The sequence below is a fragment of the Poecile atricapillus genome, chromosome 3 (genome assembly GCF_030490865.1).
Source record: "Poecile atricapillus isolate bPoeAtr1 chromosome 3, bPoeAtr1.hap1, whole genome shotgun sequence".
Classification (NCBI taxonomy): Eukaryota; Metazoa; Chordata; class Aves; order Passeriformes; family Paridae; genus Poecile; species Poecile atricapillus.
The window spans coordinates 105,505,269-105,525,319 of NC_081251.1; the positions used below are offsets into that span (position 1 = coordinate 105,505,269).

The 20,051-nt window shown below is 56.4% G+C and overlaps 1 protein-coding gene across 1 annotated transcript; it reads left to right on the top strand.

Annotated features, from left to right (window-relative positions):
- Nucleotides 1-5,207: 5,207 nt before the first annotated feature.
- SRF (serum response factor) lies at nt 5,208-18,075 on the top strand. Its single transcript, XM_058834795.1, has 7 exons — nt 5,208-5,759; nt 7,105-7,371; nt 12,377-12,635; nt 14,750-14,869; nt 15,588-15,779; nt 16,306-16,382; nt 16,647-18,075. Exons 1-7 carry the CDS (start codon nt 5,325-5,327, stop codon nt 16,740-16,742), a joined length of 1,446 nt encoding a protein of 481 aa, XP_058690778.1. The 5' UTR covers nt 5,208-5,324; the 3' UTR covers nt 16,743-18,075.
- The last annotated feature ends 1,976 nt before the right edge of the window (nt 18,076-20,051 follow it).

Sequence of the window (20,051 nt, forward strand, 5' to 3'; positions counted from 1 at the left end):
CACTTACTGTCTCTGTGGACAGTCATGGGTTGCTCTCCAAGAGGGATTTGTCTCAAAAGAAAATGTTCCACTCAGACTCCATGCAAACAAACACCCATGGACCTGTTAATTGGCTGCCCCCACCTCAGGTACTGACTGGGTTTGTGCACCCCAGAGGTGCAGCCCACGGTGGGTTGTGGTTTTGTAGAGGGGACTTCAGCTGCTGCTTCTTGCAGGATGCTAGCAGGGCCATGGGGCCACTGGGGGGGATATCCTGCTGTCAGATGTGGTCTGCAGCCCTCTCCTCTGTGCTAAAGGCCCAGAACAATGGCAGGGTCCTGGCAGTCTCTTCTTGGGAGAGGAAAGGTGTGCACATGGTGTACGAGAAGCTCCAATCCCCCCAGCATGAGCGTGAGCCAAACCAGCATGGGCTTGTCCCTTGGAGCCAGAGTGAGGCACGGGGACCAGCAGTTTCACTTGGCTGCACAGCCCTGTGTTTGGGGGGGTTATATAGACAGATCTGAGCTTTACAGGAGGCCTGATGGGGCTGAACTGGAGGCAGTGGGCATGAGCTGCACAAGGGACATTCATACTGGGTATTAGGGGAAATGTTTCCTCTCAAGGGTAATAAAGAGACTTCTTTATTCTTTAATAAAGACTTCTCTGAGTCCCAGAGAAGCTGTGGCATCTCCATCATCATCATCATAGGGGACACCCAATCCTGGACCAGAGAAGTCCTGAGCTACCCAGGGTGGTTGGCTCTGCTTTAATCAGGGATGGACCAGAAATGTCCAGGATTCTCTTCCCATCTGTGCTACCCAAGAGATGCTGGAAGGCGGGAAATGCTCATTTCTTGGAATGTGCTAGCTGGCTCTGAGCTCAGATTTGGTCCAGACTTGGAAACTGGTTGCAAACAAGTTTGCTGGCAGTTGCTCTGCCAGTTCTCAAAGGTGTTTGTCCCTTTTCCAGCACTTCTGTCTTGCAGGTGGGAGCTATGGACTCCCTATGCCAAGGTTTCTTGGCAAGCTAAGCAAGCTGTGGCAGTGACTGGGTGCTGGGCCCCTCTCTAGAGAGGGACAGCCAGGTCTAGTTCACTGGCCCTGGTGCTCCTTGGTGTAGTTGGCTTGGCAGCAGGTGACTGGCACCCTGACCCCTGCCTGCCTCCATGACCAGAGGGCCTGGCCACAGCATGGGATTGGTGATGCTGGGCAGACCTGTTAGGGGCAGAGGGATCAGGATCTGCCTTTTCTTCTACCCTTTGCAGCCTCGTGTCCCTCTTATTGCTCCTCCAGTCCCTCCCAGTGTGTGCAACCCTTCCAAAGTGTGTGAGTGTTGTGGCACTGCTGCTTATGTGCTCTCCAACTTGCAAGTGACCTGTCTCATGCACTTGCTGTTGTTTGATGTCCTCTTGTTCCACTTCTCACATCCATTCCATTCCTGTGGACTTTCCTGTCTGCTGTCCTTCCTTCCAGGCAGGAATGCTGCACTCTGTGGGCTGATTCCTGCAGCCAAGCCACTTGTGCTCTTCTAGCCAAGCAGAATCTCAGTGATGCCATGCCTAAAGACCAGAGATGCCAAGGATTTTGGGGGTACCACCCTTTTTCTGCCAGCTCTATGCATGCAGGCATCTCGTGTAGTGGGAGGGTATAGCATGGCTGCAGTGAGCTGGTTCTGTGCAGGACTGGGGCTCTGCTTTATCCCAACACATCCTGGGGGCTCCACTGCCCGTTTGCCATCCAGTCAAGACCTGGTGACTACAGGGAAACATCCAAATGGAAAGTCACCAAAGCTAGGACAAACTCCAGACCCAAAGAGTACAGAATGATGGAGGTTGGGATTGTGTATTTTTGGGAGTGATGTCATAAAAAACTTCTGTATCATTGGGGATGGGACAAATGTTGGCCAAAGTAATTGGAAACAGCAAGCTGAGCAAATACAGTCTTGGCTAAATGTGGTGGAGCAAAGCAGGGAATCAGAACCTCTCCTAGAGAATGAGGGCACTTGGGCAGTTGACAGAGGTGGGATCAATTGCCCCAGCCCAAAGGGAAGGAACAACTCACAGACCATGTGTGGAATCCAGGGCCAGAAAGAAGCACATGGCTCCATCAGAGCACAGGTCCACCTAGAGAGCCACCAGCTGTGGCCAAAACTGAACGTTTACTGAACAGTATAAACAGCAAGCAGATGTGTGTTAGTCCCCATGAGCAGCTCCCTAAAGCATAAAAACATCCAAACCAAGCATTTCCAGCAGTCCCTGATGTCTTCTCTTGCCCTAAAGTTACCCAAATTCCCCCTGCACTGCTGCATCCTTTGAGCACCCCTGCTCCATGAGTGCACAGATCTGCTATGCAGCTTGAGGAAGGGCTTTTTGGTTTGCTCTGATTTCCTCTGCTGCCCTGTGACTCCTTCAAGTCAGGCACTTGTGTGGAAACTAATGGGCCTTAATTGTCCTAAGCAGCCCCACCTGGGACTTCCCCCTACACTCGAGCTGCATTTAAGCTCCAGCCTCTGCTTTCACGTTTGTTTTAAGCAAGCCTGTAGGTGTTCCTGTTTTGGCCTTGCCTCTAGCCCTGTCTTCTAGGCATATATGGTAGCTTTATTATCCAGTCAGGATTTTGGCTCTATCTCACGACCAAGTGGATGCTGGATTTAGTCCATGGCTTGCTCTGTGCATGGCCCCTGATACCAACACCTGTCGCTGCTCTGCTCAGGTACTGTGGGTTTATATCTGTTTCTGAGGTTATGGGGTCACCCCTCAGGGAGCAGCCCCATTCCTGCACCTGTCTCTTGACCAAAAAAAAAAATCATATTAAGAAAGGCCAGAACCTAGTTTTGCACATGCAACAGTACCTCTGTTGTAGTTACTACTCATAGAAGAGATCTGGCTGTTAAAAAAAGAGCAGCTGTGTTCAGCAGCAGTCAGAAAAAGCAGCTGCAGAATCAACAGTAGGAAGATCAGGAACAGGATGGAAACCATCACACCCCCAGCACACAGCTGCAATATGGATGGAGAGCTGGAAAAGGGTAAAGAAGCACTTGTTGCAATGACCTAGAGGGGGATTGAAAAGAGGATGTAGAGGGCTGGGGTCGTGCTGGCAGCAGGGTCCCTGCTCAGGCAGCTTATCTGGAGGGAACTTTGGGGGAAATCAGGCAAGAGGCTTTTAAGGCATAGTGTCAAGTGCTGTGCCCTAAAGCTGTGTAGGAACAGGGCTCAAAATGGGAGTTTTATGATGTGGGGTTGTAAATGAGAAAATCCCTGGAAGCTGAAAACTTGCTTTAAGCTGCTTTTGGTTGTCTGTGGCTGCTGGTTTGGTTAAGGGAGGACCTGCTGGTAACTTGTATCCTGTGGGTGATGGTGGTTTGGGGACAGGGCTTGGCTCTCCAGCGTGGGTCTGACTGCCTTGGGGAGAGATTAGCATCCCAGGAAGCTGGGGCAGGCTGAAACTCTGGGCCTGTTTACAGCACAAGCAGGACAGGCATCTTGGAAAGCATCCACAGGATGAGGCTTGGGAAAGAAAGGACTGCAGTGGAAGGAATGAGCCAGGTGTCACTTCTTGCCTGTGTAGACACTCTTGCAGTTTGGGGAGCAAAAGCAGTTGGATGGCCCAGGGAAGAGAAGGGGGAAAGGAGTGTGTAGCTGTTCCATGAGCAGGAGAAAACCAAATCCTGGTACCTGCAGTGACTGCACACTCGCGCTAAGCAGGCAGGCCGCCCTGGCTCTGGCTATCAGATCCGTGTGTGCATTGTTCCCAGCCTAACTGGTGTGTCCAGCCAGGCAGGGGGTCCTGCCGACCCTTTCCCAGCCTGGCAGGACACGGCGAGGCCTCGGTCTCACCTGTGCCAGGTGTAGTTTGTGCTCAGCTTGAAGGGAGGGCGGCCAGGGCATGTGATGGGAGGCATGTGAGTTCCAGCAGCCCTGCTGGGAGCTATAAATGGCATGTGTGCTCACTGGAGGAGCATGGCTGGCGGGAGGAGGGGGAGGCGGTGGTGGCAGTGAGGGGGGTGTTGGGGTTTGCAGTTACTCCCTTGCTCTGTAGGAGGTTGGCCCTGGGCTGTGGGGGACAGCTGTGAGGGCGTGCGTGTCCTCTGAGTGATGAGGCAGATATGGAAAGGGCTGGTGCCAGCTGCAGAACCCTCCATGGGGTGCCCGGGAGACAAAATGGGTCTGTGGTGGGACCGCTGCTGCCAGAGGTGAGGTCTTGCCCTGGGTTGCAGTTCCTGATTGTAGGACAGGGTATTGGAGATCCCTTTTCTCAACTCAGAGTTCTCTGTGTGTCCTCACAGCTTTGAGCTCTGGGGCCGTGCTGTGCCTCTCGCACCTGCCCTGCACACAGGTGTCCTGTGCGGGCCGTCCCTCTGCTGTGGAGGTGCTGGGTCACAGCTGCACGGAGGATGTGACCTGTGCCAAGTGCTTGGAGCCATCTGATCTGCAGAACCAGGGGCTGAGCAGCCCCTTCCCACCTGTACAGCTGCTCCGTCCCACCCATGGGTGCCCGTGATAGAGAGCCACAACCTCACCCTCTGTGGGTTTGAAGGTAGCTGCGGCCCATCCTGTTATAAATGGGAGATTTTTTCCTACTAGGTAGCGCTCAGCCTGTGCTTCAGCAATGTGTGTTTTGGACATGTCTGCTTCACTCCCGTGCCCCGCACACCCCGAGCGGCCCCCGCACCCTCTCGGTGCCACCGGAGCCGCACGGACGGCGCGCTGTCCCTCGCAGGCTGTGACAACAGCCGGGCTGCGGACTCGCCACAGCAACAGCTGGCGGCACCGCCGGGATCGCGGCGCGGCGGCGCGGAGCCGCTCCCGGCCGGATCCTGAGGATGGCGAGGCAGCAACCTTTGAGCCACGTGGTGTGTCCCTTACGAGGACCCGCGTGCCCGGAGCTGGCGGTGGGAAGGGGGGCCGAGGCAGGGCTGGCAGCGGGGCAGTCCCAGCGCTCGTTCGCAGCCCCCGCTCCGTCGCCGCCCCGCCGCACCCCCGGGCCGAGCGCGCCGCTGCCCCGGCCGGCAGCGCTGTCCCTTTAAGAGCCGCCCTGCGTGTTCCAACCCGGGCGTGACGCGAGCGCGGCCCGGCCGTATGCAAATCAAACGCCAACCGGCGGCCAATGGGCGCCGGCGCTCGGCGGCCGCCAGCCAATGGGGTGGCGCCTCCCGACGGGGCGCCGTCTCGCCCCATATAAGGAGCGCCTTCGCCATAAAAGGCAACATTGTATCGCTTTATATGGGGGCGGCGCGGCGCGGCGGGGGCGGCGGCGGAGCGGGGCCGTGAGCGCGGAGCGCGGCGGGGACATGGCGGGGCCGGCCTGACCCGGCCCGACCCGACCCGACCCGCGCTCGCCGCCGCGATGTTGCCGAGCCAGGCCGGGGCCGGGAACGGCGCCGCCGCCGCGCTGGCCCGCGGCTCGGGGCTGGGCCGGTCGCCGGTGCCGCGTGGGGCGAACGGCGGCGGGGCGGCGGCGGGGGTGTCCGGGGGCCGCCTGAAGCGGGAGGCGCTGTACAGCGGCAGCGAGGGCGACTCGGAGTCGGCCGAGGAGGAGGAGCTGGGCGGCGAGCGGCGCGGCGTGAAGCGTGGCCTGGCCGAGGCGGCGGGGGCGGCGGGGCCCGCGGCGGGAGCGGCGGCGGCGGCCGCCTACAGCGGCGGCGGGGGCGGCGGGGCCGTGAGCGGCGCCAAGCCCGGGAAGAAGACGCGGGGCCGGGTGAAGATCAAGATGGAGTTCATCGACAACAAGCTGCGGCGCTACACCACCTTCAGCAAGAGGAAGACCGGCATCATGAAGAAGGTGCGGCCCCGCGAGTCCGGCCGGTGCGGGGGGGCGGCCCGGCCCGGCCCGGGCGGGGATGTCGGCCGGCACCCACCTGTCCGTGGCAGTCCCGGCCCGGTCCGAGCGCGGAGCAGGCCGGCGGGCCGTGCCCGGAAACGGCGGCGGCTTCCCCGTGCCGCGGGCGGGGCGGCCCGGCACCAGCCCCTTCCGGGGGGCTGCGCGGGAGCCCCCGGCGGAGCTGCGGGCCGGGAGCTGGGCGGCCGGGAGCGGGAGCCCCCGGGGCCGGGGGTTGCCGGCGAACTTGGCTGTCGCCTGGCGTGTGATGTGCCCGGGGAGGCCCATCACGGTGTAGCGTCCAGCCCCGGGCCGGAGCTGACCGGTGCCCTCGGGGCCCCTGGCTGTGAGCCGCCACCAAAACACGGAGTGTTTGATGGCACAGCTGGACTGCCCTGCGCCACCGAGGGCACGGTGGGACTGGCTGCTCCGGCCGCGGAAGGGACCAACGCCACGTCTCGGCCGGTCCAGAGTGCAATCCGTAGTTTCTGGTGTGCAAAGACAGATTAGAAACTTGGGGGATTTTGGGTGTTGCTGGCTGATCTGCATCCCTAGTGGTGCGCACAGCATCTTCTGAACAACTGGGTAGTGCTGCGTCCCACCTCAGCTGGGCGTCGTGCACCCGGGGAAGGTGGGAATGGATGTGAGGTACTGCTGGGCACATCCTGGATGTATGGGACCACGGAACATAGAATGAGTCCATCCTGTTTGTAGAAGCTTGTGTGAGACCACTGTGTGTGCAGTGATGGCCTATGAAGAGTGCAATTCCTAGTCCACAGGTATTCTTCACCTGGGGCATGGTCGCCTCGCTGCAGGGGTGCAGCTGTGCTCAGAAGTCTGAAGCCTGAGAGAGAAATCTGGGTCAGAGCCTGGGATGGGGTGTTGTTGAGGGGAATGAGGTAGCAGAGACTTGTGCCAAGTAACATCACTGAGAGGTGAGGTGAGGGAGGCATCCAGGCATGTCTAGAGAAGCCAGTGGGATTTCCAGAATGGAGACAATCCCGTGTCCCCATGTTCTCAGACTGCTGTGCTGAGAGGACCACTCTACCCATGGCCTCTTGGCAGGCACGTCCCCCAAGGGTGTGCTAAAGGGGATGGGAACACAGCATGGGGCAGCTCAACCTGTAGGAAGCCAGTCTTGGGTTGGTTTTAGAGGCCACAGCTCCTTTGGGGTGGCAGGGAGCTGAACCTGGTGTGAAGAGAAGGAAAGCCATTCTGGGAACATGATGGCATGCAGGGACTCTCATCCTGCGCTGTGTGTTGTCCCTGTCACCTGTGACTCCCTGTTCTTCCCTTGTCCTGCTGGCAGGCCTATGAGCTCTCCACACTGACTGGCACTCAAGTCCTGCTGTTGGTGGCCAGCGAGACGGGCCATGTGTACACGTTTGCCACACGGAAGCTGCAGCCCATGATCACCAGCGAGACGGGGAAGGCGTTGATCCAAACATGCCTCAATTCCCCGGACTCGCCCCCACGCTCGGACCCCACCACTGACCAGCGCATGAGTGCCACTGGTTTTGAGGAGACGGACCTCACCTACCAGGTGTCCGAGTCGGACAGCAGCGGGGAGACCAAGGTAATGTTCCTGGGCACCCAGGGAGCTGTGGGCTGTGCTGGGAGCCCTGATCATCCCCAGCTCTCTTTAAATAGCAGCGCTGGGGGCTGAGGATGAGTCCCCTTTTGCTGCGACTGCAGTGAGTTTGTGTCATGTCATCTCGGGGCTGGCTGGCTCCTTGGCTGATAGTAGCGGTGATTGAAGGAGGGAGGGAAGCGGGTGGCAGGCATCCTGGTCCTGGCCCTTGCAGCGTGGCTCCCCACTGGCCCAGCCCACCCCCCTGGCCAGCTTTCAGCACTGTTATCTCTCCCCAGGCGTCTCCATGCTCTCACACTCATTGATAAAAATTTGATTCTGCCTCCATGGCCTTATAAGGCCTGGTTTCCCTCGCCAGAGTCCCTGGCAGGGCCCCTCACATTCCTTATAAGCTGCAGCTGTCTCTTGCTTTGGTGCTGTTTTGGAAGGGGGCAGGGAGGACATGGGGAATGGAAACATTTGGCTGGACAGACCATTTCTGCTCCCTGCCTGTTGTCCCTGCAGACGCTGGCCCTTGCCCGCCCGTGTTACTTGTGGCCTTTTGCCCAGGGTGGCCTGGCTGTGGGTGCAGAGTTGGGCAGAGTCAGATTTTCTGCTGGAAGAGCCCTGTCTTATCCCTGCGCTCCCTGGCGCTGTTCCTCTGAGCTGTGTCCCACATCCCTGCTGCTTCCTTTGCAGGCTGGTGCCCAGATCCACAGGTGCTTGGAGATGGGAGGCAGGGAAATTTGTGATGCAAGACTGGGATGTCGTGCTGAATTTGGGGCTCTGCCACAGCTTCCCAGGCCTGTGTGCAGTTCTGCTTGGTGCTGGGAACTAGAACAGCCCTGCTGTACCTGTGCTTCTGTCATGGGTACCAGACTTGCTGCAAAAGTGTTCTTCCATAGGAGCTCTCCAGCTGTCCGTGCTCAAGCCACAACATCCTTGCCACGCAGTAGCCTCTAGACATTAAGCAGACAGAACTTGGAGACCTCTCTGATGTAATTGCAGAGGTAGTGACTGCAGCCCTGAGATGTGCCCAACGCGTCTGGGGCTGCAGGGGTATTCATCTGCCTGTTTTTGTGCTGTGACAGCACAACAGCTCTGGTAACCATGATGCTGGCTACCCCCTGTTCCTCAATGTCCACTTCCCCACACGTGTGCAGTGCTGCACCAAGCAAAAGCTTGTTCCTGCTGAGCCCTGTGAAACATCAGCGGCCCCAGACATCCCTGCTGTCAGAGGAGCTGTGGAGGACCAAAGTGTGGCTGGGATCTGCGTGCTGTAGCCCTTAAGAGTCCCTGAGAATGGTTCCTGCTGATGGGATCCCAGCAGCAGTCCTGGCTGTCTCAGTCTGGCATGTCTTCCCTGGGTGCCTCTGGGTGCTAGTGTAAGCTGTGCCAGCCCTATCCAGTAGGCAAAGAAGCCTTCTAACACCAGCAATCTCTCCCTTATGCAGCCTGTGTTTGTAAGGACATGTGCCTCCTGGGCTTCTCCTGGATGAAAAGGCAAGTCCTGTGGGCATTTCGTAATAAGACAAATTACCTGTCCCTGGCATGAGACTTGTCCACATCATATCCCTTTGTACTCTTCCAGGAAGTACTGCTAGTTGGCCCCAAGGGAACTGTGCCCTTGGGGTGCAGTTACTCTGCAGAGACCTTCTTAACACAACTTCTCTATTCTCACTGTCTGATGCAACCCTGAAAGCTCCATCCCAGTGCTAATGCTTAGTGTGGGGTGCTTTGTGGCTCATCAAAGCCAGCATTTGATGAGAGGCTGGGGGAGCCCTATGGCCCTGTCTTCTGCTTGACATTCTGACTAAATCCACCCTGGCTGGCTGAGAGTTCCTGTCATGGTAAGCGCTGGGGCTGGTGACAGGGACTGTCCTGTTGTGCCTTCTGCAGGCCTGGAAGCCTGGTTGGTGCTTGGGCAGAGACCAGCTCAATTCAGATAGACCAAAAAGTCTTCTGAGGATGAAAGGAGCCTGTGGATGGGCCATGCTGCGTGGCTGGTGCTTGCTATGGGGTGGGTAGTGCACAAGGCTGGGTTACAGGTGCCTCACTGGAGGAGGTGGCAGGAGATTCAGTGCCTGGACTGTCAGGTCCAGCCACATGGGATGCTCCAAAAGACTCCCTGGCCTTCCTGCGTGAACGCTTTTCTGTATGGACAAAACCTGCTTGTGTTCAGTGCTGCAGTGGAGTGGGAAGACAATGCAGCCAGGCTGTCACCTGCAGTCAGCAGCCTGCTAGTTATTCCTCTGTGCTACACCAGCAGCAGCTCTGAAATCCTGCTGTGCCAGACCCAAACCCCCTGCTGTGGTGCTGGGATTTGGGCTTGCTGTATTTTCCAGACAGTCCTGATGATGATGATACCTCTCTCATCTTTCGCAGGCCCCAAAGGACACTGCCTGCGTGCAGTCTCCTGGGTGTGCTTGTGTGGGAAGGGATATTTTGGAGGGAGCTCAGGGGCTTTAGATTGGGGTGAGAGCATGGGAGTAGCCCTGATCTGGTCATCTCTCTGGAATAGGAAAATGTGGGACTTTCTGCCGGATCTGGAACGCAGATCAGGTGTTAGAGACCAGATTGTGATTTTCTGTACACCTCCAAGGCCTGTTGTCTGCTACACCTGTGTAATAATTCTGTCTAGGGGGCCTGGGCCATGCTGAACAGCATCGCCTCAGGCAATCCCTAAAAGCTGTGGAGTGGGATTGCGGGCCTGGCCTGTGCCCTGTGACCCACTCATGCTGCAAAGCAGTGGTGTGGGTCTGGGCAGACACCTGCTGCTGTGGTGCTTCCACAGACACTGAGGTTTGCACTGAGCTGGAATGGATGTGCAGCTGGATCAGGAAGGGAAGAGCTTTCCGGGCTGCTGTCTGCCTCAGGGTTTGTCCCCTGCCCTTTGGGTGATGTCTGCTGAAGTGACCCATGACTTGCCTCATGCATATGCTCTGGGCTTTGCAAGGGTGCTGGGAAGATGCAGGGTGCCCAGGGGATCGCTGAGGCATCCCAGACAGTCATGAGGAGATGGCAGTGGGTGTCCAATCCCAAAGTCTCCCAGCTCTCTTTCTGTATTGGGAGCTGTTGCTGCAGTCCAAGGGAAGCACAATAAGGATGGGAGGAATCCGAGTCTCAACCGCGTCAGAATAGGGAGGGCAGAGATGGGCTGGTTGTGATTCAAGTCTGTTGCCACAGCATCTCTCCCAAGCACCTTTATTTTGTACTGAGATTTGCCCTTGTCCTTCTGGGGAGCCCTGAGACTTTCCCTGAGTAGAGTGCTGTGAACTTTCTGGGATGCCTTCTCCAGGCCTGGGAGTATGGAGTATGACTGGGTGCTAAGTGCCCTGGCTGGTTGGGGGTTATAACTCATGGGTATACTACTTTAGAGCTATAGCTGGGGATGAGGAGCCCTGGCTTTTCCAACTGGGAACAGCACCTGTACTTGCCCAACTCTGCTCTGGCTCTCTAGTGGGCTGGACAGGGAGAGCTCTGCCCTGTCACCCACGTGGGGAGGGCACCCACAGTCTCCCATGTCCCATGTGGGATGGCAGGAGTTTGTGGTTGAGCTAATGGAAAGTGCCTCTGCTGGGCTTTGCTCTGTTATCACGTGCCTCTTCTAATTTGGACTTCAGGGTCTGCGGTGCCAAGGGAGAGGGGTGTTGCTCTCCTCTCTCCCTGGGCCCTGGGGCACGACTGAGTGCCTGGGATTGGATCCCCCTGTCCAAAATGGGCTGCCTTCCCTTTTTTAGCTGTTCGTTGAGCTGTGAATTCCTTGCTCCTGGCAGCTTGACAAGCTGGGAACAAGGCTTAGCACGTGGGAGAGCTGGGCCCACCAGCTGCAGTGGGAGGGGTGGGAGTGTGGCAGCCTTAACTCTTCCCAGGCGTGCTGGCAGCTGTGTCAGGGCATGGGACAGCAGGTCGCCTGTGGTCTGTGACATGGGCTCCTGTGAAGCAGTGCTTCTCAGTGTGCTCTTGGCCAGATAAGCAGGGCAGGAGAGGAGTCGTGGGCACCTTGGGTGTATTCCAAAGGGGATTTGGGGAATGGAGGCACGTTAGGTGACGTGTGACTGCCAGAGGCAGCGGGAATCATGTTGGGCTTGGTTCCTGCAGATCCAAGGTACATCCAGCCACATGCTTTGTGGCTGTGGAAACTAATGTATTACTGCAGCTTGGCACATACATTCCTCCCTTGTTCCCAGACCTGGGATGCCAGTCTCTCAGGCCAGTATTGGCCCAGCACAGAGCCCTTTTCCTGGTGCTCAGCTCCTCTGGCGATGCCATCCTTGGACAGGCACAGAGCCCTGACGCTCCTTGCAGGACCGTGCTGGCTGTAGTGAACACGTGGGGTCCCTTGGAGGCATTTGCCTCGTGCCCATCTCCTGCCAGTGAATTGGCAGATAGGTGCTTCCTACGGTCAGGTTCTCCTGGCCTCTGCTTCAGGAGATGTGTGGAGGCATTCCCCAGGGCCTGCCAAAGCTGCTGTCAGGGCTGGTTTGTGCCTCCCTAGTGTCCAGGTTTGCCTTTAGTCACCTCTCCCCTGTCACTTGCAGTGTACAGCTGCCTTTAAGAGCCAGTTCTCAGCTTGTTCTTGGTCATCTGTTTCCTGCCTTAAGGGAAGTGGTGTGTGTTCCTGACAGGAGACTCTATGCCTTTCTGTTTGTCCCTGCAAGCGCTGCTTTTGCCTGGTGTTTGCCAAAAAGAGGCTATTCTCTTCATAGGCATTTTAGGGACTCCTAGGGAGTGGAATGGTTGCTTTGTCCCCTGGTGTGTTGTAGGGAAGGCTCTCAGGGGACCTCTGTGGCCCTGGGACTACATCCAAAGTTTACTCAGAGCTCTCTTCAGCTCTCCTCATGTTTGTGCAAGCAACTCTTTTCTGCTCCCCTGGCTCTGCTCCATGTGCTGGCAGCAGGCTGTGGGGGGTATGGTTTGGCAAGGGGATGCAACCTACAGAGCCTGGTTTGGTCTCATGGGCAGATGTCTCATGGGCTGGTCCGAGCTGTCACAATCTCTCCTTTTACAGGACGCCCTGAAACCCGCGTTCACTGTCACCAACCTGCCGGGAACAACGTCCATCCAGACAGCCCCGACCACCTCGACCTCCATGCAGGTCAGCAGTGGCCCGTCATTCCCCATCACCAATTACCTGGCGCCAGTGTCTGCCAGCATCAGCCCCAATGCCGTCACCAGTGCCAACGGGACAGTGCTGAAGACTACTGGAGCCAGTGCAGTGACGTCTGGGGGCCTCATGCCGATACCCACTGGCTTCACCTTCATGTCAGGTCAGTGCCTTTAGGTAGGGACCGAGGACTGCATCCATCCATCTCTGCACCCAGGGTGTGTTGCTTTTCTCTCCAGGCGAGAGGAGACCTAGTGGCAGAAGGGAAGCTGCTGTAAGGTGAGCCTGGCTGTGATTTTGTGCTCAAACCCAGCCAGGCCAGTGGCTGGAGCAGGGTCGTGTAGTGACTGTTTCTTTAGAGTGCCACCAGCTGGCCCTGCTGCTGGCAGGTGGCAGGGAGCTGAGCTGGGACCCTAGGGCAGCACTGAGAAGCCTGGAGGGAGTGAAAGGAGCCTTTCTCCCTCCATTCAGCAGGTGCTTCCCTTTCTCCGGGGACCCCTACCATTCCTCTCACTCAGTTACAGCCGCACTCCCTGGCTCTTTCCAGCCAGCAGGACCAGCTGGTCACAGGTACACACACTGGACAGCTGCAGCAGGCACAACAGACAGCCTTCCACTTCCCTGCTGGAGCTGGAGGGCAGGTGGTGTCACTGACTGATCAGCACTCACTTCTCCTCCTCTTGCAAGAGATGGAGGAATGGAGGTGTCTGTGGAGTCCTGGGCCACAGAGCTGACCCCTGGCTGTGGGAGCACAGAGGAGGCAGAGCACAGGGAACCCTGGCTGTGGCTGCTGGGGAGAGATGGGAAGGCAGGGCAGAAAATGCTTGACATAGGCAGGAGCAGCATCCTGGGGATGTAGACCAAGAGAAGCAGCGGATTTTCAGTCTCATGCCCCAGGGCTTGCCTTGTGGCTAACAAGTGCAGTAGAGACAGGTCCCTAGTGCAGCTGTGCTGAGGATGAGCTGTGCTGGTGTAGCTGATGGAGGGATAGCACAAGGGCTCAGGTGCCCAGTGGTTGTTTATTGAGTGCTGGCATTTGGCTCTGAGCAGCTGCCCTTGTTTCTGTGTTTGGATCTGCAGTCAGCCACTGAACCACAGTGCAGAGGATGCGTTAGGGGAGACCCAGAGCAGAGTAATGGTGCTGCTCTGCTGCCTTGTGTGCACTGTCCTTTGTAGGAATTTCTTCTTGTTCTGAGTTAAGGCTCTCCAGGTGTTTGTTCTGGGGCTGGATGTGTTCCTAGATGGAGTTTCAGAGTAGGGTTGGGCTCTCCTTTGCAATGGCATCCGTCATCTGAGGACCAGCACTGAGTGACACAGTATTTCTCGTGTCTTTTCTCTTTGTGCCTAAGTCCATGACTGATAATTTCTGTGCTTTCTTGGAATGCTTAAGGCTCCTGGAGGCCTGGGCAGACAGCAGGCTCCCATTCAAGGGAACTGGTTTTCCCTTGTGATCTGGAAGAGATAGGAGAATAGCTGATGTGTGTCTGTGGGGTGTGATGTGTGGGAAAATGCCCAGTCTGAGCAAGCTGGCCAGTGATTCTTGCTCTCTGGCATCCCTTGCTCTTCCCTCTGGAGGCAGGACCTCAGCCTTAGGAGACCACTCTGTGCTGAGCTGTGTTTCTGGATCTGAGGTGCTTTGCAGGGAGTGGTCTAGGACAGAGTCTGTGTGGCCTGCAGCTCTGGGATGTGCACCTTGAGACCAGCTGTTCTCTCATCCCTCTGTAGAGCACTGTAACATCCTTAAGGTCACAAGCAGGGTGAGACCTGCATCCTGAGTGCCCCGTGCAGGATGGAGCTGAGCTTCAGGTTGTGAAAGCAGCAGAGCCCAGCTGGTGTGGGCATTTGGCCTCTTGTGGTTCCACTTGGTGTGCAGCAAGGTGATCCTTGCAGAGCTGGCTCCTCACTGGGGAGGAAAGGCTGGGCTCTCTCCTCCCAACATCTATTCTGTGTTTTATTGGAACCAGGAATGGCAAGGAGGAGCCTGGATGTTCCTGAACCATGGCTGGGAGTTGGGCAAAAGCTGTTGTTGTGGCCTTTTCTCACTCTTGGAGCTTTGTAGGCCACTTAACCCCTTCCTGACCCACTTGCCAGGAAAGAGCAGGTTTTGGTCTCTGGTTTAGTGCCACACACTGCTTCTGTGTAGCCTCCCCCAGCGCAGCACAGAGCAGTGCTGTGGAGGTGTGTGCAGCCAGAGAAGGACCTGGGAGGCTTTCACATGGCCCAGAGTGCCTGTACCCCTGTGGAGCCACAGGCTCACAGGCTCCTCTCTCTTCCCAGGTGGTACCATGGCTCAGCAGGTTCCAGTCCAGGCAATCCAGGTGCACCAGGCACCCCAGCAAACGTCTCCCTCTAGTGACAGCAGCACTGACCTTACCCAGACCTCTTCCAGCGGAACAGGTATTGGTAATAACCACCTTCTGTCTGCCCTCCTAAACACTGCTGGAAACAACCCACACCAACAGGCCCCATGCCTGCTCCCCGGCCAGTTTCCTTCTTCGGGCCAACTCTATCCAAAGCTTTCTGGCAGTTTCCCAGGCATGTTGATCCCTGTTGCCAGGTCCTGTTTTACACTGTATCCTACACTGGGCATAGGGCACCTTACAAGGGATTTCAGAGCCTCTCCAGATACATCATCTGCTCTCACTTTCAGCATGGAGCTGGGAACAGGTTGCTCAGTTCTCAGGGGGTTTCTTAGTGGGCCAGCATTGCCTTTAGCACAAGGCATTGGCTCACATCTGCTCGAGACTTTGGCTGTCTGTGCAGAAGACATCTCTTTGTCAGCAAAATCTGAGTTCAGGTGCCTGGATACAGGCTGAATCTAGTTCAACAGCTCTATTAAAGTTTCATCAGGGAATTAAGATACAAGTTGAATTTAGTCCTGGGATATTTGGCTACTTGTCTTCCTGCCCCTTGATACTCATGAAAGGAGAGGTTTAAGCTCTCCTGCTTGATCTCTGGGGCTTTTGTCCAAAGGCTTGTAAGACAAAGATGGGTATCTCAACTCACCGTGCTTCAGCACAGCATGCCCGGGATGGCTGGGGTGGAGGTGCTGAGCAGGCAGGTGAGTGTGGCAGGTTCCTTTTGTGTGCTCACATGTGGTCTGTCCTGGTGGCAGTGACCCTCCCAGCGACCATCATGACGTCGTCTGTGCCAACCACTGTGGGCGGCCACATGATGTACCCCAGCCCGCACGCGGTGATGTACGCGCCCACCTCCGGCCTGGCCGACGGCGGGCTCGCGGTGCTCAACGCTTTCCCACAGGCACCCTCAGCGATGCAGGTGTCCCATGGCCAGGTCCAGGATCAGGGTAAGGCAGCTGTCCAGGTCAGTGCTCCCTGAGAGGGCACTGACACCCTGGTTTTTCTTGTCCCGTGTGTGTTTATGCTGTGTTGATAATCTTCACAGCAGTCCTGGTGGCTCCACAAAGGCCTGGAAAGGGCGATGCTCAGTGTGTGTGTGTGTGTGTGTGTTTTCAGGTCTTGCCATTCTCTTGTGCAAAGGATTGTATGAGGTGTTGATGGGTAAAAAGGAGGGGTGAGGGTTTCTGGAATGGGGGCCATGTGGGGCAGGCAGCACAGGAGGCTCTGGAGGGGATATGCACTTGCATGATGGGGCAAAGTAGCATGGAGTCACGCAGGCAAGACTTGGATTGAGGCCTTACGCCTACTTCTCCCAGCATTTGGAAAACTAGTGCATGTGGCCTTCTTCTGGAATGTCTCCATGTGTGCAAATAGGCAGCTTTGTCCTTGAATAGCTCCACAGAGCTCAGAGAAAGGATCTGTGGAGGAGCACTGCTTAAGGGACAGTGTCATTTGTGCTTCTCTCTGTGGCAGGTGGCGTCCCCCAAGTGTTCCTGACAGCCCCATCAGGCACGGTTCAGATCCCAGTCTCAGCTGTCCAGCTTCACCAGGTAGGTACACAATAGTACTTGCAGATGTTCAGGGGTCATTCTTGCTCTTCTTCTGCCTGCACATGCTTTGTGTGTCTGAGCTGATGTGGCTGGCTAGGATCAGCCCTCAGGTCTGGGAATGCAGTCTGTGCTACCCACCCTTGGGTGAGGGAGTCTTGTCTTCCTTGGACCGGTGCCCGGGAAGGACAGTGCCCCCCAGGTGCTGGCACACACGGTCTCAGGGCGTGCTGTCCCCCAGTGGTTCCTCCTCCCTTCTCTCTCTAGATGGCTGTCATCGGGCAGCAGAGCAGCAGTGGCAGCAGCCTGACGGAGCTGCAGGTGGTCAACTTGGACACCTCACACAGCGCCAAGAGTGACTGAGAGGCCTCTGCTGCCGGCCTTCTGTTTCTGGCTTGTCATGCCAGTGTCGGGGCTGGCAGCAACTCCTTCTCGTACAGACTGCACCAGTTATTTATTGTTGCCTTTTCACGTTTCCTTCATCCACACATGCACACACACACACGCACTCACCCACCCCCACACACACAGGCATGCGCGTGGGGCTGCAGGACCCACCCGGGGTGGAGCCGTGCTGGGGCCGTGCAGGGCTTGGGGCATTTGGATGCTGCAATAGCTGTGCTTGTCTCACGCCAGCCAAAGAAATGTGTCTCTTGAGGGGAGGATTGCTCTGCACTGTAAATAAATACTGCAGGCCATTCCCAGCTGGAGGCTCTGGCTCCTTCTGGGTGCTCTGAGTCACCGTGCCCATGAGTGTTTACTCTGCGTGGGGCTCAGCTTAGACCCGGAGCCATCGTGCAGGTGCAGCTTGGAGCAGAGTGGGTTGTGGCTGTGCTGCTGGCCTCAGCAATGTGCCTTTGTGGGGGTGACAGGTCCTGGCCGCAGCAACTCACCCTGGACCCTGGACAGGAGAGAGAGGGGCCAGCTTGCATGTGCATCTCTGGGCCTGCATGCCCTCTCCCTGGAGGGCAGGGCACGGCCGCTGGCACGTGGCCCTGTCTTCCTCATATGCACTACAGTGAGCCCTCTGCCCTCAGTGCCTCCTCGCTGGGCTGCCTGGCAGATTTTCAGCCTGACTGGCCCTGCCCCGGCGGCTGCCCTTGCACAAGTGAGGTGGTCGATAGATGCCCAGGAACACAAAGATGCCCTGGAGAGCTCCTCAGGGGCCCTGTGCTCTGCTCAGCCCCACACTCTCAGCCCTCGCACTGCTTCTGGACTCCATACACCCAGGGGAACGTGGCTGGGTCTTTCCTACATCCCCCTGCAGCTCCAGCCAGCGCTTTCTGAATTTCTGTGTCTGATGCAAGGTGGAGAAACAACTCAAATGTTAAAGGGAAGAGCCCATGGGGCACAGAGCTGCTGGGCAGGTGGCAGGCTCTTCCTCTGAGCACCAGGGTGACCTGCAGGCCATCCTGGGCTGTGGGAGAGCAGCTGTGATGCCTGTACAGGCTCAGCAAGGCTGGGGGAGAAGGGCTGGGGCATGCTTGGTCCTGCATGGGAGTTGCTGTGAATGGCTCTGCTACCTAGCCCTGTCCCTGGAGGGAGAGTGAGCAAGTGAGAGAAGCTGCTGAATCCTTAGGGGAAGAAGCAGCTACTGTAACTTTTTTTTTTTTTTTAAGTTAAAGACAAAAGAAGCCTTGGAGAAAAAAAAAAAAAAGAAAAAAAAAAGAAAAAAAAAGAAAATTACTTTATTTTTCTAAGTGTTAAACTCAGTATTTATGTAATTCTTTAAGGAATAAAAGTTTGGCTCCTGTACAGTTTTAATGGGGTTTGTACCAGGGGGATGGGAGAGGGGTGGGTGGGCGGGCATGGAGGCAGGAAAGGGGCCTTGCTTTTGAGTTTGTATTGTAACCTTGGACATGTTCCCTCAGCATTAGCGTTTAAGCTGCACTCTCCATCCACCAGCATGTGCCAGGGATCAAGCTGAACTGAGTGGGATGCTTGTTTCCTACTTTCTTGTAACGAGGACTTCATACCCATAATTTTGGGCTTAATGGGCAGAAGACAAGTGAAGCAGTGGCTGGTCTCTGGAAGTGGTAAACCCATTCCTCAGAAGCAGGCAGTTTGCAGTGCCCAGGAGAAAGAGGTGGGCTGGGTTTTCTGATGACCACCTGTTCACTTCTGGTCCAGGGCCCTACAGCTGTTCTGTCACTGTCACCGCTCTTGGTGCGGAGCAGTGCTGCCTGCGGCTGCCTGAGGGATACGGGCGTCCCCATTCCTCCCTGTGGTGAGTGACCAGCAGTGGCTAAGCCCTGTTCTCCCTGCTTGCTTGTGCAGGCAGCATCTCCTGAACCCCTGGCTGACGATCTGGGCTGTAGTTCCCCCTCTACAGCCGTTCTGCAGCACACAGATGGGGACAGGTCTGCTCCAAGCTCCTTGTGCAAAGAATTCCCAGAAGGGTCTTTCAGCCCTCGATCTGTTAGCAGCCTGGGACGGGCTTGTGTAGAGTGGCCCATCTGGTGAGGGTGACATTGCATGCTGCCTCCCCTTCGAATTCTTGCTCTAAGAGGTGATGCAAACCCTGCAGCTCAGAGCATGTGGGGGTGCTGAGCCATGTCCCATGGCTCAGTGTAGGAAAACTGTTCAGTGATGCTTCCAAAACCATGCAGGTACCTGGGAGTTAATCCAGGGAGAAGTGTGGGGTCAGAGTTTGCATTGTCCTTTGCCCCAGCACATCACTGTGGCCTGGCTTTGCTCTGCTTTGCTTCTGCTGGCACTATGGAGCAGAGCTGTTGGGCCAGAATGGCAGGAGAGCCTCTGCTGCTACAGGGTGTCTGACTGCATCCCCTCCCTGGCTCCCCAAAGGCAACTGCTGGTTAAACGCTAATGGTGTATTTTATTTAAGTGCAGACTTGTAAGAACACTTGTGTATCAGGGATGAAATGGCGTTTATTGTGTGGTGACATTTTTCGTTCATTTTACTGGTTTGAGGGGTGTGTGTGCGCGTGCGTGTGTGTGTGTGTGTGTGTGTGTGCGCATAAGTGTGTGTGGGATTATTTTTTTTTTTTCCCTCCAGTTTCCAGGGTTGTGTTTCTGGAAGGATGTGGAAGTAATCACAGTACTATGTACAGAGCTTTCTTTTGTATTAAAAAAAAATTTACTCTTTCAATAAATGTTATCATTTTGTGCACAGATTTGGGATCTTGACCATGCTTTGCGGGAGGGGATGACGCACACCTTAGGGCCAACAAATGGGGATCGGGGGCAGATTCCTGCACCTGCTTGTGTACTGAGGAGGATGGGGAGCTATCTGAGCATGTGTGGCAAAGAGGGGCCCTTTGCAAAAGTCTCCATCCCTACTGCCTCCTGCACAGGTTGTTCCTGACCACCTGGACTTATCCTCTGGAGTCACAGCCTGATGTGTGGGCCAGAGAGGGCCAGTGCCTGGCAGAAGGGCTGTGAGGGCTCTCCTGAAAGCTCTGGAACGATGTCCTTGGTGAACAGGGTGTGGTGTCAGTCAAGAGAAGCAAAAACCAGCAATGAGGAGGAATGGGGAACTCAAAAAATAATATTCTAATTCACAGGTGTTAATAGGGAGAAGTAGGGAGACCTAAATTCCCCGCAGAAAACTGCTATGAGAAGATATGGCAATATTCAAAATCCAATCTGGAGAGACATTACTTAAAGTCAGGCAGGGGCCTAGAAGCCAGATCAAGGACATATGGAGGCTCA